Below are 20,167 nucleotides of genomic sequence, written 5' to 3' on the forward strand. Positions count from 1 at the left end.
TCTCTCTCTCTCTCTCTCTCTCTCTCTCTCTCTCTCTCTCTCTCTCTCTCTGTGTGTGTCTCTCTGTCTCTCTCTCTCTCTGTGTGTTTGGGAAACTATCAAAGCCGCGCACTATCAGAGCCGCGCACTTTTTGACGATATGGATACAATAAGATTGCCGATTCCACCCAACAGTTACAGTTCCCCTGACAAAATTACTCTATAGCCCCCATCCAAATATATTCGTCTTTCTGCAGACGTTAAGACCTTTTCTAAGCTGAAACTAAAAACACAGACCAAACAGAAAGGCACTAATAAGAAAAGGAGAATGTGTAACAAGCAAATGTACGCAAATGGAAAAGTCTCACAACTTCAATTTTTATTCTGAAGGAGCAAGAAAATACTGTCCAAACACTAATAGATCGCCCCTGTCCTGTAGATATGCTTTTATACATGAAAAGCCTATTCATTCAATACAAAATCTAATTGATATGTGGTCTTCAGTCCAGTAAAACTCTGAGGGTACTAAAACTTAATTTTGTTGGATGGTACTATTTTTGTAATTGGTAATCTATTGCATCGATTTGACGTAGTATTTTCTGCGCGGGCGCGCGCGTGTGTGTGTTTGTCTGTCTCTGTCTGCCTGTGGGTACGGGTGAGTTCGAGAGCAGTTTGCCGATAACTATATTCCGAACACCTTAGCACACTCTCAGCTGCACGAAAACGCCCACAAACAGCGGGGAGACTGAAAAAACCGGAAGACGATACGGACATGGTACGAGGCGTCTTGTCAACTATAGTGAATACTCTTTTGTGCTCCACGCACTTCTCCCCCCCCCCCCCTTTATACCACAACCAAAAGCCCTGGATCTGCATTATTTACACAAGAGGGGCCCGGATGACACGTTCACGGTGCATATTACATTACAAGTAAAAATCCTTGAACCACATTAAAAATCACAGTCTTGCAGCAGTGCGAAAAAAATGAATACAATTAAGGTCGCTTTTTAAGACAAGCGGGCTAACCCAAATTCCGGAGGTTTCCAGAAATCTTGACCTACACCTAAAGTGGGTATTGCTCTACCTATAGGAGAAATTCGGTTTCATTGGTGTGTATATTTATTTGGTTATACAGCAACTGAACAAGCGGCAAAAACTTAACGTTCAATTTTCTCAAAAGACAATTTTTCCGGATAGCCCCCGTGTGCTTTAAGGCGACCAATTTTGTGTCACTTTCTCAGCAGTTTTTTTAGAAAGTCCTTTCGTAAGAGTTTCACGGCACTTGCAACAAAATCAATTCATAATATGGGTGCCGAAGATTAGAGGTGCTTCAAGAGAGTACAGACACAGAAGGAGGAGATATAACGAAGATAGGTGGTTGATAGGAAAGAAAGAGTAGACAACACCTGAGCATCCACCACTCTCTCACCCGGATGACGCATTCAGTCACGGAGTACATTACAAGTAAAAATCTTAGGCCACAACAATATTATGTTCTTGCGTCAGTGCGAAAACATGTGTTATCATTTATTGAGTCTCTCCTTCTGAGGGAAAGTATACATAGGTAGGCTATTGTAAATACATTGTTACTGAACAGAAGTTGTTTGGCTTTCTAGTTCAAGTAAAGGGAAGCACATAAATACGATAGCCACTTGTGGAAAAGGCGGAAAAGATCGAAACAGCTCAGGAAAATAAAAGAAGGGCCTGTCAGTGGTGCCCGCCTATCAACATTCTAATGGTTCGCTTTAAAAAAAGAAAATAGAAATAGAAGTTTTACAACACTAGCAACACAATTTAGGTCATATAAGTGCCGAAAATTAGAGGTTTTACAAGAGAATAACAAACATCAAAAAAAAAAAGAAGTAGGAGAGATACTAACGATATGCCTACCCTTGGAAAGAAGGAGCAAACCACACCAAAGCATATGCCAACCACCCACTGCCAATTTTGAGAAAAATAATGGCCAACGCTTCGAGACACAAGGTCCCGTCACGGCTGCTAGATAGATAGTCACCAATTCGTTAAAGAGAATCACATTTACACGACAACGGTCGTTTAGTGCAGGGAAAAAGCAGATGGGAGTTTTTAATTTTTTTTTTATAGTAGAGGGTTTTACGGCGCTCGCAACTGCATAAGGTCATATGAGCGCCAAGGGGTGGGTGTCAACAGAGAAGTCTTTACAGGGAATCAGACTTAGACTGCTCACCTCTCTAGCTTCAACAGAACATGGTCTGACTCGACTATCAAGGCACCCCAAAACAGCAGGTCACAAGGGAGTGACAAACATACAAAAGAAGTAGAGGAAAAATGACAATAGTAAGGATCAGGAAAGAAAAAGCAGCAGTTCCCTGTTGTAGATCAGGCACAGTTATGAGCGTGACATGAATCAGCCCATTTACAATTCTACTATGCTTGAACGAAATATGCCCCCCCCCCCCTTTGAGAATGGCATAAAGACACTTCAGTCAGTGGCACTGCCCCGGGGGATGGGAGTTTTTAAGTAAATAAAAACCCATTTCGACACAATAACGACTCTTTAACGTAGGGAAAGTGCCTAGCATGCAGACCAACCCAAAAAACAACAAAACAAAAAACAGGAGGAAAATAATGAAGTATAGAACCAGCAAGTGGCGCCCTCCAACACCAGCTCTGGGGGGAAAAGCAAAACGGAAACAGCAATGTGAGGTAGGACCTACAAGCGACGCCCTCCAAACAACCACCATGGTCAAATGGAGATATTATTATTTCAAAGGGTGAACCTACCAAAGGCACCCTCCAACCACTCAAGCCTGTTCAACTGCAACCACAATCCCAACATAGCAATCTCAAATGTAACAAGACCCAAGACCCCTGTCTTTAGTTTTAGTAAGTGTTAAACGACACTAGCAACACAAAAAGGTCCTAAGACCCCAGTCTGAGTCAAGTTTGAGTAAAGAGAAATAAATGTACAAAAAACAGACATAAATACATGTATAGAGCGGGGAATATTAAGGAAAAGTTTAAAACAGACAGAAACTTTTTGTGTTTCTTTGTTGTTGTTGGGTTGGGTTTTTTCGGTAGTTGTTTTACGGCGCTCGCAACTGCAAAAGGTTATATTTAGGAGTGCGCGGGTCGGAATTAAATTTTATAAATTTTGAATTTTGCCCTGATGGTGGCCGAAGCCTACTCAGATCAATTTTAGGACCACCAAGGATTCTTTAACGTGCGCAACTTGCACAACGTGTAAACGGGACCTCCAAGATTTTGTCGGCCTTACCCAAGAAGGATATAGGTGTTAAATCTTACCTACCATAAAATCAGGGGTGTGGCTGAATGACAGCAGTAAGGAGCCAAGGAGTAACTGTAGAAAGGTTGCATAAAGAGTCAGAAGCCCAGAAGAAGGGGCAAAGGAGGAAAGAGGGTGAGGACAGAAGATGGAGACAAAAGCAGACGACAGAACATGGTTATGGAGCAGGAAAGGAGGTGAAAGGAGAACATTTTAGAGGACAAAATTTTCCGTCAATTTCAGAAACTAGAGCAGAAAGGAAAATATTATAAGTAGGATATCTACTAGACTAGTGATATCTTTCATCCACTCGCACAAGACAACAGTAACATCAGGAACAAGGATCACAACAACGAGGGCGACAAAAAACATTGTATGTCATAAGGATTAGGTTGCTTGGTTTTAGTAAGGTTTTACGGCACTCGCAACTGCATATAGGCCTAATTAAGGTCATATGAGCGCCAAGAGCGTGGATGTTAACAGAGAAGTCCAAACGGGGAATCAGGCTTACTCAGCTCACCTCTCTATAGCCTCAATAGTACAATATAAAGTCTGCTTCGACTATCAAGGCATTCCGGAAACAGCAGTTCAAAAGAGAGGGACAAACATACAAAAAACGTAGAGGTAAAAATGACGATAGCAAGGACGCGGAAAGAAAAAGCAGCAGTTCCCCCTATGTTGTTCCAGCACAGTATGAGTATGACATTGATAAATCAGCCCATTTACAATTCTACTGTGCATAAGAACATAATAATATCCCCCCTTTGGGAATGGCCTAAAGACTAAGGATAGGATTAGGAAAGCAACAAAAACTCTGATATCTGTAATAAAACATTTTTATTTCACAAAAGAGAGAATGCAATGTTTGATATTAAATTTCATTTTGTTTCATCAAACTGCAGAAGAGCAGAGCGTTACAGACAACTGCTTCTGACTATTTCCCTGGACTCAGGAAAAAAACAAAACCCAATGACAACAAACCAATCAACAGGAACAACAGATTTAATAATGATTAACTACTCATGAAAACAACAACAACAACAACAACAACAACAACAACAACAACAACAACAATAACAACAACCACAAGAAAAAAGTATGATCAGCTACTCCAAAACCTCATAGCAATCGATCACAAAATGTCAATTCAAGAAAAGAAAACCAATGCTCTTTAAAAAAATATATAAATGCAATTCCTCTGTATCACAATTCTTTTTTCTTTTAATTTAGTTAAAATGGTCCTGGATTCGCATGTGCGAGGAAAACGCATCCAAAGACGAGGAATGAGGCTGGCTGTTATTGGAAACTTGTCACCAAACATTTCACTTGGGGTGGTTGGAGTCTGCTTGGTCAGGCTACATCAGAGACAACAACTAGCCCCGTGTGGTTTTGGAATTTTTTCAAATTGGTAAATATCTTAGCAGTCAGAAACTTGTGTGTGGGATAGTTCAGCATTTCTCACACTAACAAACTTGCAGACCTTATGCTTTATGTGTGAGAGAGCCTGATTCCGAGACAAGATTAGGAAAATAAAACTTTTTACAAAGGCATCTGGTGATGTTTGATAGAATCTTCCCTAAAATGTCTATTAAAGTTACCCAAATTAACAGCCATGAGAAAAATGTAATCCACTGCTCAGATAACAAGGAAACATTTCTGCTAATGGTAGTTACCATTATCAGCACACCCTGGAGACAAAGGAGGACTTATAACGAAGCAGATTATTTTGCCACATTGTGGTATAAAAACACTATGTCTTTTATAAAGTTGTAAAACAAAAATAAAATCCTTTTTACAAGCTTTTTCCTGTTGGTAAACCGCATTAAACTGACTGACTGACTTTGCAGACTCTACCCCAACCATTGACAGCACCTCCTATCTCACTCAATTTCAAACACAGAAATAACAAAATCATTCATCATAATCAACACATACATTTCCCTGTTCACATTAACAAAGAAAAATGGACAGACTGAGAGACACAAAACACTTGGCATGTAAACAACGCTGGCACATAATGGAACTGGGTTGGAAAAATTACAAAAGAGATACGTGAATTGCAAGTGAGAGGAATGGTCCACACGGACAGTGTCTGTGTTGGCAGATCGCCTCTGACTTTGGCATCTATGTACATGTTGGTGAGCGAGATGTATGAGTCAAGTGCAGGTTCCAGTTCATGCAGGTGAAGCAATACCACAACATGAGTCTTTGCCACACACCTCAGCTGTTTTGAGATGGTTGACAAACCCGTGATTTTCTAATATTCTGTTTCTGACTCCATAACTTCAAGGACTATAACTTAAAACCTTTGATTTTCTAAAAATCCGTTTCTGTCTCCCCAACTTCAAGGACCATAACTTCGAAACCAAACCAGCTAGGCAGGTACCGTTTTCACCCACATGTAGGATTTGAAGCCATCTTTAATTTACCTAAAGATTGTGATATATATTATCAAAAAGTGATTTTTCACTCATTTTGTTGTGTTGCTGCATGTGTGTGTGTGTGTGTGTGTGTGTGTGTGTGTGTGTGTGTGCGCGTGTGTGTGTGTATGTGTGTGTGTGTGTTTGTGAGCTGGTGTGGGCCCCCGTGTGAGTGTAGGTGTGAGATGTCCACAAACTGGTCGCTGTACATACATGTGACAGGAAGATCGGAAGACAAAGTCATAAGACACATGATGTAACACTGGCCAGCAATATTGTTGACCAATATCTGATTCCAAGCTCTGCTTAACATTTTCAATATGAGAAGACAACAATATTTCAATACGATGTGCATGTGATAATGAGAACAAACAGTCGACCCAGAGTCTGAGAACAGTCAGTAGACCCTTCATCCAACACTCTCTAGCCAAAACATTCACGTACATATCCAAAAAAAGAAAACATTTCATAGTGCAAGCAGCTTCAACTCAAAGAGTGGGCTAGACTGGAATATCTCAGGCAGAGAAAGAAAAAGTGTACCTGACTGAAAGGAAGAAAGTGTAAGCTACAACCGATTTCTCTGAGTAAGAAATTAAAACTGCAAGAGTTTCATGAATGGAAAGACTGCAGACAGAAGGACAGTCCAAGCGAGAGAGAGGGAGGCCACAGCTGGTTAAACACAGTGGGAAACCCAAGATATACTTGTCAGAATCTACACACATGCTACAAAAATACACACACTGTAAATAATTCACTGACAAAAGAAACATGCAGACAGTGAACCGACTAAACAGGGATAGATAAAAACCAGTAATAGATTAAATAAGGGAATGAACTCACAACCTTGAAAACATCAATCTGAGAACAAAACTCTCTTGACTACTTTCATCAAGCAGAGGGTGCTGCACTTCTCAAGAGCCGACACCAAAGATAACACAGTCTAAAAGAAACATCTTTCTGGAACAACATGTTACAGTTTGAGCTCAGATCCTCAACAGATTTCTAAGTCAACACCACAGTGACCAGACAAAACAGTAATCCGAGAGGAACCACAACAGAACACCTAACGAAGAGAACTTCTTCTCTCCCCCGAGGTTACCACCACTCTCCAATGACACTCTTGTTCCAAGAAATGACAGAACTACAGAAGAGTTGAACAGTGAAAAAACAACACTATAGACAATTGTCCGTGCATTTTCTACCATGGGAAATGGCTGACCTTGTGGTGTCTACATCACCATCATCAAAGTTTTCCACAGCCTTCAGAATGAGCAACACCTAAGACAGTCGGTGTCTTTCACCATGGATCTACAAACAAACAGATCTACCATTGCACAAACAAAGTGAGTCATTCACACAAACATATCTGGACTCTAAAGGAAGCTGGGCATTTCATTCATTTGATGAAAACAATATTAAATATATGTAATATGTTTAGAATAATTTGTTGACAATTCAAATCCATTTTACTTATACATGTATCTGCTATGTTGTATGCAAATGATATATTATATATATAAATACTTATGCATCTACATACATCAAGATTGTACTAAATTTTCACAAGTAATATAATATTATTGTACAGCATAAAAAAGAGTGTGCAAATCAGATCCAGGCAAATTATGCCACTATTATTTTGAAGCCAAAACATTTCAAAAAGCCAGAAAAAAAACAACAAAACAACAGCAGTGACAACAAAAACTTTACGCTCTCGTCTTGAAACGGACCACAAACTCTTGTCCTGTCCCCTAAATGGGACAAGCATCTGATGTGTGCACTGGTGAACAGTGACCTGGCTAAGCTGTCATCACATGTAACACAACTGACTCTTTATACATGTGTGTATTACATATGTCAGGCATCGAGGTGAAATCAGGCGCTTGTAAAAATAATGCAATCGAAGAAACAGGCATTTTTCTGTTCGTTTGACAATTTTTATCGAATTTTGTTAGTTTGACTCAACACCTTTAAAGTCCATTTAAAAACACATTTTCGTGTGGATTTTACTGAAGAATGTTGATTTAAGGCAAAAAAAATGTAAATTTGCATTTTCAAAGGACTCTCAAGCTTTGGAAGTTGCAAACTTCGATGGCAATTTTCTCACTTTTTTTACCTCGGAAGCCAATGGACCCCCACGTCCTTCAGTGGTAAATATCTCGACTTCTATTCATAATATATGGGTATTTTTTAACCGAAAGCAAGACAAATGAAAAGGCTTTAAAATGGTACCCATAATTCAACATGTCTAAAAATTGATGAGCGCCTGATTCCACCGCGTCGTGACACACACACACACACACATATATATATAAAGCAGTCAAGACGGTGAGGGAGCGTTGTTTATTTGTTTATACAGGACATCACATATCAAAGCGTCGTTGCTCTAGGTCAACTGGAAATGTATCGTTTCTTGTAGAAATCACAGAGGTATAATGCCTTTGATATCAGTGTGTTGAGAGAGACAACAAGGAAACCAACCTGAAGCAAGTACGATCCAAGGACTATGCGAGGATGATGCAAGGACTATGCGAGGATGATGCAAGGACTATGCGGGGAATAAGCAAGGACTATGCAAGTTCCGTGCACGTACCGCACATTTTGTACATGACAGTGATGGAGAAAACAAACATCTCTAAGCCTTACAAAACCTTCAGCGGTAAAAAAAGAGGCCACCCCTAAAACAAGCCGGCAATTCCATTCTTGGAAATATTATTGCTACGATACTCTTGCATCTTCAAGAAATACAAGTAACAATTTATTCATCTTCCTTCACAGATCTGTAGAATGGCAATAGGCAAAGAATAGTAACATACGTAGAACTTCAGTATACACATTACTGAACTTTGAGAGGGATAGACACAAACACATTAAAAACAACTCAACAGGCAACGGAAACAAAGATAAAGAACAGTAGACCAATGGCTATGAACCAAGTGACCCACATGTGTGCCCCCTCCCCACCCCCCCCAAAAAAAACCCTCCCTCCTTTCCCCCAAACCTTATCTCAACAAAGAACTCAAACAGATTTTACGAAAGAGTTGTCACCATGGCAAGATAAAGTGTCTCCCTGACATGAATTCCTGAATCTGAGTTTGAATTAAGAAAAACACATCAATACAAACAAGAGTGGTCATTTAATGTTGGGGGGGAAAGCAAAGTAGATATACAGAAACAAAACAGGAATACAGAAGAAGTAGGACTGACCACTGGTGCCCTCCAACTACCCACCTGAGTCCCTTTAGTGATAAAGACCAGCACATATGCTGGACCTTTCATGGATTTCAGGTTTTCATAAAAGATAGAGTCTCCAGTAGCTCTTCTTTCGACATACATCATCAGAGGTCAAACCGGACCCAAACAGTCGAAGTGTACACAGCAGAACACATCTGGAAGACACAACAAACACACACACACTCACACTCACACACACACACACACACCTACACCCATAGATTCTAGGGATATCAAGGGATTAACAGAACAAAGCTGACAGTTCCGTATATGGACAACACTCGCACACTCCGACATTATAAAAATCATAACACAGAATATGTTTGAAAGAGGCAAAACATACTTAGAACTATTTCAGGATACAACTAATGAGGCAAGCCCCTGGCAACATCATCAACTGAGGGAGGACAAGCTCTACTAAGGGTGGAGGGGGTGGAGGGGGGGTTGGGGTTCTACTGACCAAGATAAGCCTGTCACAGTAATCTGTCTAACAATCCAGTAAGCACACAAGATTTTCACTGACCAAGCAACAACTTTTCTTTTTATATCAGAACAACCATATTCATTGTTAGATAAATTAATCTGAGACTATGAAGCATAGCCATCTACAGTTTGTTCACTTTTTTTTTATCTGTTCGCAGTTAAAACAAGATCAAAATAAACTGCTCAGTTTAATCTCTTCAGGCCTTTACATGTGGGTCTAAATGTTGGATGATCAACGGAATCTAGAAGCCAAGTACTGAAGGCCACTGCAAAATAAGGTTCAGACGACCTATTTTCATCAACACCACACTTTAGCGCACGCCAATGAAACACATTCCAATAGTCAGGTGTGTATGCTGTGAGACTCACGTGGAGACGTCTAGACAGTCTTGGGAGGAAATCTACAAGCTCACACTGAAATATGGGGACAGGCTAGTGTCGCCATCTCAAAATAAGTAATTTGAAGGCAAGGTTAATGTTAACTATTTATTGTGGTGATCCTGTGTATGCACCCAATTAAATATACTTTTTTTTTATTACTGGATAAAGATTTTTCAAAAAATGTTTTTGTTTGGTTCCTGGTCTACGGGAGTGCCATTAAAAGTTACGTGCACAATTGTAAATTAACAAATGAGCTGAAATTTTTTTGATCAGTCAGACAAAAGTGAACAAGCTATGACAGAAATTTTCTCCCATCACATCCAAGACATGTATCAAGAAGCCTGGATAGAGGGAGAAAATTTGCAGGAGGAAAATTAATCCATCCTCAAGCTGTGCCTCTATCATCTCTCCCTCACCACTTCCCCCTAATCTACACCACATCTCTCCAGCTCATACACTCCCCCCCCCCTTCTTGCCTGCCACAAACAAAAGTTTGATAACGGGAAATGGGAAGCCAGCATAGACTGCCATGATGTGTCATTACTGCGGAGTCCTCATTACATTAAAACTTCGGAGTACGGCGCTGCAGGCACAGCCTTCAGATAGGTGGAAATTCCAGGAATAAATTAATGGAAAAATCTGTGTGGAACCAGGAAGCAACGGAATGTTATATAGAGTAAGAAGACTGCAGTTACTACTCGCACACATACAAACCAGCACACACTTATAATACATGCACATGTCCATGATAATACAGAACTGACCCACACAGACAGATGAGGACATGTATATGAGATAATGTTGTCATCTACACACGTCCCCATTGGGAACATGTCGACGTGAGGGTGAGGGTATATATGCATGGGATATTGTGTCATCTGCCCATGCCCCCATTGCGATGTTCCGGTCGTAGCACACAGCTTGAAGAAGAGTCAGGGCTGATCACCTCACTGGATTACTGCATTTATCCAAAATTGTCATCATCATCTGATATGCCCATTCTTTATTCCCGTTCCCCTTCCCCTATTCCCCCCCTTTGTTGTTGCCGTGAGTGTTTCTGTACTGGTTACAACCCGCCCACTAGTCTCAAAACCGTAACACAAAAGACATTGCTCTACACAGCCCTGGCCCACCAAGTACTGACGTCACTAGCCAATGTCACCTCACCAGAAGTCATGTCAACATTCTTTGACACTGGCACTGACAACGTCATCATATCATCCATCAGCTGTTCAGATGTACTTGGCCCCAAATTTTAACCACTTTTTAAATTGCAGCTTTTACAGTACAGTATTAAAAGCTGCAGTATAGGTTGCATGTGCTCAAGATATTCTCATGGGTAAAAGTTGGTCACAACCATTTTGCCTGAAAACTTTCAAACTCATAGCATCTCAAGGGAATTTGCCTGAAAAGATAATTGAAACACCCACGTACTGTCGATTTATGTTTGAACTCGAGCAGCGGAGTTAAAAAGTCAGACTTTTTTTAGACAGTTGTTAGGTAAACTGAAGAAACCCGTGCTTCAGGAGATCGACGCAAGTTTCTCATGCCGGAATTTCCAGCCACAGCCGAATACTCTGTCCAAAATCAAATTCTTAATTTTTTTTAAAAAGCAAGAGAAAATACATAATGTAGAGGTACAATTTGCTAAAAGAATGAAACAGTTTTTTTCTCTTTCCTGAAATATTTTGCTACTTGGTCTCAGTACATTTTTAACAGCTTGACGACGATAAGGTGGTGACACCACGAGAACACGAGGCCAGCTGACACAGACAAAGGCGGCAACTGACTCACCTCACATCTGTACGTGCAGGACTCACTATGTTACACAACAGCAGCGAGCTCATTACTTTGACAACAAATCTAGACGTTACACAAAATATGATATGTTAAGTTAATTGGGAAATCTTTGGGAAATATAGAAATCATTGTATATATATATATACGATATAACAAATTAAAATAGATACATTACAGAAAACACAGCTAAGAACAATATATACCTCTTATAAAAGTATATGGCTAAAAATCACATTGAATATGGGATGCTTGATCCTCAGAATCAAAACCATGCCCTAAAAAGGCAGGACAAGCCAGTCTACACTGCCTTATTTTTACAAACTCACAGACACAGACACACACACACTTACACTCACGCCGTCTTACTTTTGCAAACACAGGAAATACACAAATCTATACACACACCCTCACAGCAATCCATCAAGCCTTTTAATTTCTGTGCAGTAAAAGTTAACACGCTATACTATAATACTACTAGTCTTTTTTTCATTCATGCTGTCCACCTTGAAGCACATACCGCCAACAGGGCGCATAAGCGGAGTTTATGGCCACACAGATTGTACCGCCCTACCTAACATAGTCAAGGGTCTCTGTGCCAGCACCTGGGACTTTCAGCAGCACTACAGGTTCTTCCAACTCTGGCGGTCAATAGACCATGAAGTCACAATAGACACCCCCCACCCCCTTCCCCTAAAAGAACCCCAACTAAACAAATCTTGCGGTTACTACAAGTGATTTCTGTATAAAATGAGATAGCATTCAAAGTGTACACATAAAAAAGTGTATACTTCTTTCTTAAGAATTAGAACCAAAAGCAAAACCAAAGTACACTTGTCGAGAGATGGAAGTCTGTGGTGAATATAGCTAAAACTTTAGTCCAGTCAACTCAACATAGACAACTTTTTGAAAATGCTAATCTCAGAACCAGCGAAGAAAACTCTAGGGAAGAAAATTAACGCTAATACGCAATTCTTCTCAGTTTCTATGTGATTTTTTAAAAATAGTCACGGAGAGCAATAAGAATCATGTTAAGACCAGAGTAAGTATGACGACTGTCAAATGGCAAAACAGGAAGACTCCTGTCAATGTCCAAGCAAGGAGGGAACTCAAGAGAAAACAAAAACCTCTTATTAAAACAATTGACCCTTAAAAACACAAGATACCACGCAAATGCAAAGACAAGAGTTTCAGTGTTCTAAACACCTTTGTATACAGTTTCTTCTATACATTTCACTTCCCTGCATTTGTTCGGGCATACAGCAGACGAGCCCACTCTTCCGCCTAACAGTTGACACACTGGCCAGCGCTCGTTACTCCAGACTACAACCCAAACTTTTAAGCATATTTTGAAAGCCACCGACATCTATTTAGCAAATATGGACAGTCGTTGTAAACGTTTTAAAACCTTATCACTTTTGTTGTAGGTAAATATTGATAGCAGCTGCAAACATTTTAAAACCAAATCATCTACAAAAGAAATGTTGATTGTTGATGGACACACAACTACTTGCGCAGGCAGACATTTTGAAATGAAACTCCTCTGTCGGGCTAAAGTAGTCGATTGCAGTCAAACAAACAGGGTATTGGGCAATGCTGACATTTTGAAACTGTTGTTGTTGTTGTTGTTGTGCAAATAAGACAACCAGAAGGAAGTGTGCACTCAAGACTGTACTGGAAGCTCTGAGAAAACAGCAGACAATACACAGCACATCACAGCTGCCACCATACCTTGGCCACAGGGAATCACAGTGAGGGGGAGGGGGAGAGGGATGGTGGAGGGGGCTGGGACAGTACCAGAATTTGACCACTTGAGGATATACAGCACAGACATGATTTCATTAACAAACCCTTCACGTTTGAGTCCCATCTGTCCCCAGAAACTGGAATGTACACAGCAAAAGCTGAGGTAACAGAGGCTAAGTCAATAAAGAACCTATGTGATTCCCTTTACAACAGCTATGCAAAATGTAATCTAAAAAACACTTCCAAATGTATCACTAGAAATAATAGTTCAATGCAATCAAATGATAAGCTACTTCAAATAAAATAGCAAACAAACATGGACAAGTAAACAGATTCCATGGAACAGCAAGTTTGTTTATCATTTACACTTACAAGATGGAAGTTGCTCATATGTCAACAACGAACACAAAGCAAAAGAATTTGGGGAGGCAAAGTGGTGAGGGTCATTGTAGAAAGTATAGCAGGGCAAGGGTGTGTGTGTATGGTGGGGTGGAGGGGGGCATGGTATTTGTGTGGCAGACCAACAGGACAAGCATTAGTGACACTTTCTCAACAAGCAAAGGTCATTACCACAATTTTAGCGCTTGTCTTTTTGCTTTAACCCACAATAAATATCCCCTATCCCCTGTATTACAAATCCCAATCAAACACTTGCGTACAAATGAAGGTCATTGAAGGAATCATTCCACCACCACTTTCTTCCACTCTATGGACAAACTAACTGAGAGCAGTCACAAACGGTGTAATGCTTACTAACGAGGAGCGTTCTGTCATTGCACTTACAGTCCAGTGGTCATGTCCGTTCCATGAAAGAAGGACTGGAGGTTGGGAAACAAACAATTCTTTGGGTAAACTTGAGGCTGCATGTGGGGAAAAGCTGGAAGCATGGGAACACCCAGCAGACTGCTGTAAGATACAATGGAATAACAACACCACTCTCAATAACCAATATTCACTGATTGTTTGTGCCGGAAAACAACTAGCATCTAAATTTAATATTTTCAGAGCCGCTTGAACAATGATTATCAGTATGTACATCTCCAGCTTTTACAGTTTAATTTACCCTTCAAGAACCAACTGACCTGATTAATCTCTTCTCTGCTATATTTTTGCCAATATTTTAAGGTTGAATAAAATTCTAAAACAATTTCTCTCAGCATATCAAAAACGCTCTGGAGCCAAGAAAACATGACAAAATCCCACCAACATTTCTCACAGTTCAATCACATGGCAACATTTCAATCACTGCAGCATTTACATTCTAAAAAGTGATGTAAAAATCAGTCCCTCACACGGACAGCTCTTGTCTGTCCTGAACACACAATTAAAAAAGGTCACATAACATCAAACACATACATCATCATGACACAACGTCCAGGGGCCTGAATCAGCCACTGGTCAGGGGGTATAAACTGACAAGTCACCACAGCTTCTGTTCATATTTCTTCCCCTCCCTCCCCTCCTCTTCCCATAAACAGGTATTGCTCCAGTCAATGTCTTCCCCTCTTCTCTGGAATGCCAAAAGCCTTTGAGGGCTCATCTCAGTCCTCAGTGCCTAATGTACAAGATAATTATATATGCATCATTGCTTTAGCAAATATACAACACACCTGGAAATATCTCACTTACACAGCTATCATGCACACGCACACGCACATTCACACACACACACAAAAAGACACACACACACTGTCTTATCATCATCAGTTCCTTTTGCCTCACACATCTCAAGCACACCCACATCCATGCTCAGTCACACAGCACACTGTACACCCATGAGCTTCCGTCATGCGTTGTCCGCACGTGTCGCTACGCCACAGAGGAACGCGTCTCTGGCACATCTCCTGGAAGATCCGTGCCCATGTACTGCACAGATAAGTCGTCAAAGTTGTGGTTCTCTTCTCGCAGCAACTTTTGCGTGCTGTCACTGCTGTAGACATCGTACATTGGATTGGCAAAGTTTGTAGTCTGTGAAGAAATATTGGAAACAAATAAAGCCATGAGAGTTGACACATAGAACAATACAAGAATAGAATAGAACTTATGATCTGAAAAGTCACAAGAAAGGGAACTCATTTTATCTGACCTATAAAGCTGCCAAACAATACAAAAGCCTCATTTAAAAAAATATATTATTATCAATTTGCTACCCTTGGACTACAAAGTTCTATCTGCTCAGTACCTAGTTTTGAGAAATTTGACATAAAAAGTTCTGAGTTTCTCAACATGCCGAGCATTTTTTAATGCAATTTTTTGAATATCTTGATAATGACTCCGAATAATCTTACAATTTCGATAAAGCAGATAGGACATTTGGTTTCAGACCTTTATGGTCTTAGTAACTCAAAACAGCCAAAAAGGTCAAAATGGAACTTCATAATTCTAAGCTAACAAATACCATTAAAAAAATAAAATGTCTGCAACATGTTGTCAGCATCCACTCACCGCGTCTCCAGTAAAGATGAGCCCTGAAGCCAAGGGATCTTCCTCATCCTCATCATCGTCTTCACCGTCTCTCTTCATGTAGACGGGGTTGGTGACGTTCATGTTGCCTCCCCTGTCGTCCATACGTTTGTGGCCATACTGGGAGGTCCTCCTATGGAGGGAAACACACACACACACATACATATACATACCAGGAGAAGGTTAACATGTCATATCTACAGATATGACATTTCTAACATGCCTACTTTTTCTAAAGTTAAAACATCAGATTACATTAAAAAATTTTAAAAATTAACATGACATCAAGTAGGGGGCTAATTTTGATGTAGTGTGTGTGGATAGGGCTCTCAAATTCCCAACTGCCGAATTCAGAACATAAAGTGAAATTCAGGTCAATTGGCAAGCCTGTGACATGACAGGTTACCTCCGACCTTTACAGATCTGACAGGGTGAAAAGTTAACCTCCGACCTGTACAGATATGACAGAGTGAAAAGTTTACCTTCGACCTGTACAGATATGACAGGGTGGAAAGTTTACCTTCGACCTGTACAGATATGACAGGGTGGAAAGCTAACCTTCAACCTGAACAGATATGACAGGGTGGAAAGTTAACCTTCGACCTGTACAGATATGACAGGATAGAAAGTTATCCTCTAACTTCTATAGATATGACAGGGTGGAAAGTCAACCGCCAACCTTTACAGATATCGTCTGTCGCCTGATGAAATCGTGAATTCCACGCAAAGCAAATTTTACAGGAGAGGGAAAAAACTGATTTTCTCCGTCATTTGGCGTTCAAGAAATAAACTAAATGGATAAATCTGATCAATTACCTTTCAGAAATAATACTATAGTACATTTTTTACCGTAGATGGTCATTTTTTCGAAAAGGTGTGGGATTCACGATTTTCATATTCGAATCTCGCCTGATGCGGTCGTGAATTCGTGTGGAATTCACGATTTCATTAGTAGGCTTTTGGGAACGCGGTGTTGTATTCACGGTTATGAGGCAGTGTGTTTTCTCTTATTAGAGGCCCTGACATTTAAAAAAATATATGAAAGCACGAAATACTGTTATAAGAAAGATTTTGAAAGTTCAATTTAAAACTGAGTGTGACATTACACACTAAGTGAAACAGAAAGCTATTCATTATTTAAACACTATAAACATCTCTCTTTCTTACATGAATGGGATATTGTATGTAATTTATGAAATCATACTCCTTCATTTGCGTGCTTTCTCTTTTTCTATTCTTCTTTCTCCCATTGCGTGTAAGTGTATGTCCTTTTTTTATTGGGCTTGGACAGCGGGGGGGGGGGGGGGGGGGCTGGTGGTGGATGGGTTGAGAACTTGGTTTATGTTAAACTTTTATACCCCGCGAATGACTGAATGATCATCTTTCATACTCTTTTTGTCTCTCCGATCCTGAAAATTACTCTTTGCCATTTATAAGGAGAATGATACAGTGGCGGGGAACTGTTTGTTGAGTTTTCTTAGTCTTTGGACTTTCACTCTCTCTCTCTGTCTGTCTGTCCCTCTCTCTGTTTGTCTGTCCCTCTCTCTCTCTGTCTGTCTGTCCCCCTCTCTGTCTGTCTGTCCCTCTCCCTCTCCCTCTCTCTCTCTCTCTCTCTCTCTCTCTCTCTCTCTCTCTCTCTCTCTCTCTCTCTCTCGGATGTTAAAAAAGCACCTTTGATCTGTTCCAACGCATCATGTACTTTGAATTACACTTTTTTTCATTGAAGTCTGGTTCTTCTACTATTACCGTACTGTATTTTTTTGTAGCTTTCTTTGATGCCCAAAGTGGTTCACATTGCTCGTCTTCTCAAAATTCCTTATCTCGTTAGGAAACTCAGTTGTCAAATCAGTGAGCTTTCAATGTAAAATAAGTTTGGGTTGTTATTCAACACTGAAATATACTTGTAATTTATACTTGACTACGTTATTTATAAAAAATAATTTTGCAAACGAGCAAGTTAAAAAATTGTTTTACCCACTACTAGAAGAGCACACACATTACACAATCGAATTTGACAGTCGTTGTGAAACAATACCAGTCTTGCATCTAGGAAACACACATTTTTAATTATGTAACAGAGGTTTTCCCGCAAAATACATGCAGTCGACGTCATAAATTATTATCTTTGGCCTGGAAACGGTGAATACTGACCGACCATTGTGTTTGGACAACACAATCGCCCATATTTCAATGGTCCAGAGAGGCGTTCACGGTGCCAACCATCAGCCCCGCGAGCCATAAACCGACTGATGAGATCGTGAATTCCACACAGGTGTGGGATTCACGGTTTCATCAGGCGACTTTGGGGGCACGGTGCTTATTCACGATTTTCTTATTACGTCAGATTATGCGTTTGCGTTGTGATAATTGAACAACTGTTTTACAGGGACATGTATCTCACTGAGCACTATCAAAATATGCAAAAAAACGATTTTCGAAAATTTGTGGAATTCAATGTTTTATCAGGCGACCGGCGATATGACAGGGTGGAAAGTTAACCTCAGACCTCAATAGATATGTCAAGTTGGAAAGTTTAACCTCAGACTTTTTACTGATATGACAGAGTGGAAAGTTAACTTTTGACCTCTATCGGTATGACATGGCCCGCGTTTAACCTCTGACCTCAATTAATATGTCTCACAACGCGGTGGAATCAGGCGCTCGTCAATTTTTGGGCATGTGGAGTTATTGGTATATTCTTAAAACTTGTTCATTTGCTTTGCTTTCGATTAAAGTAGAACAATTTATTTTGAATTTTAAGATGAGATATTTGCGACTGAAGGAGATGAGGGTCGCCTGATTTCAGTGGTAAAATTAGCGATAAAATGGCCGCCAAAGTTTGATTATTTCCATAGCTTGATAGACCATGGGATCTGCAAATGTAAATTTTTGAGCCTTTAATCCATGTTTTTCAGTAAAACTCATACATGAGTGCGTTCTTCAACGGACATAAAAGGTGATGAGGCAAAAAACAAAATTTCGATAAAAATGGCCAAAATGTAGGAAAAATGCCAGTTTCTTCAACTTCATTATTTTGACAAGTGCCTGACTTCACCACGCTGCCTCACATATGACATGGCCGAAGGTTATCTGCTGGCAACTTATTCTCATGACATGTAGGGAGCTCTTCCTGTGACATTTACTGCCATGAGAGAGTGGTCGATTGACCTTTGACCTCTACTGACATGGTAGTATGGGGAGTTTAACATGTAGTTCCTCCATACACAAAGCTGTTTCTTGCTTGCCCATATTTTACCGAAACTGACATGATTTGGAGGGGGGAGGGGGGAACACAGGGCTATGAAACACAAGAATGTTGCATGTGCTCATGGTACAACCCCACATCGGGAAAAGTGGGGGAAATAACTCTTTAAAAAGAAAGGAAGGAGCCAGGAGCAAAGATAATAAAGAACTGTAAAGGTCAGAGGACATTGTAATAAATTATTATAAATGTTTTATAGCCTTATACACTTTAGGTCAATTAAGAGGCCGGCTGCTTCGACTTTGTCTATCAGGGATTACTGGGGCTAGTTTAGATATAACATGTCTACAGAAAGACAGAAATATTCAATAAAATTTAATTCCATTGAGGGAAGTGAACTCATGATTTTAAGCATGAGATGGCGAAAAACGTAGGCCTGACCATTACACCAGATGCCTATGACAGAGAAAGGAACTTACCTCTTTCTCTTTCTGAGGACAAAAACAACGATGACGGCGATGACTATGATCAGTAGCAGACAAACAACGATGGGAATAACGATGATAAGAGGATCTGTGGAAGAGAGAAGGAGGAGTGAGTTCCACATAACAAAACGCACATGCTAACGCAAAAATGGAGTCCCTGAACAAGAATATTCTCATTTTTTTTCGACACTCCCGAGCAAGAAACCGCATGCCCACACACTTCATAGGCACCCTTATGAATATTAATATACCAAGAGGACCAGCCATTGTCGAGGAGAAAAGTGATAATCTTAGACAGGTGCGTGGTCTTCCTTGACAGTGTCATATTTAATATTATTTTTTTAAAAACCACAAGAGCGAAAGTGGGACGTGGTCTTTTACCCAGGTGATTGTCCTGGACAAATGATCCTTACAGCAGGATTCAACAGTAGTCACAGAATGTTACATAGGCCAAGTGCATGAGCACATAGGACCACTGAGTATTTCATACTAATCAAAAAGTACAAAGCTCCCAATTCCACTATCCCATTGTCATTGTCAAAACCAGGGGAGAGAATAACTGAACAAAAACTTCACTTTACATCCTGAACTTCTTGATGCAAAAGACAAAAACAATTTCAAATACAAAAGAAAATAAAACATGACACTAGAATAAGGATGATATGAGAGAACACACGCATACTCAACCAACCCTCCCTCCCTCCTCCTCCCC

The 20,167-nt window shown here is 40.2% G+C and overlaps 1 protein-coding gene across 1 annotated transcript in view; it reads right to left on the bottom strand.

Moving 5' to 3' along the window:
- Window positions 1–8,243: 8,243 nt before the first annotated feature.
- The window catches only part of LOC100533545 (apolipoprotein E receptor), a gene marked incomplete at its 5' end in the record, with an annotated part of 121,309 nt that continues 109,385 nt past the window's right edge, over window positions 8,244–20,167 (bottom strand). The window contains 3 exon segments of the mRNA XM_013088594.2: window positions 8,244–15,273; window positions 15,751–15,901; window positions 19,450–19,543. Coding sequence (XP_012944048.1) covers window positions 15,115–15,273; window positions 15,751–15,901; window positions 19,450–19,543 — 404 coding nt within the window.

Source organism: Aplysia californica, unplaced genomic scaffold (assembly GCF_000002075.1).
Source record: "Aplysia californica isolate F4 #8 unplaced genomic scaffold, AplCal3.0 scaffold00773, whole genome shotgun sequence".
Taxonomy (NCBI): Eukaryota; Metazoa; Mollusca; class Gastropoda; order Aplysiida; family Aplysiidae; genus Aplysia; species Aplysia californica.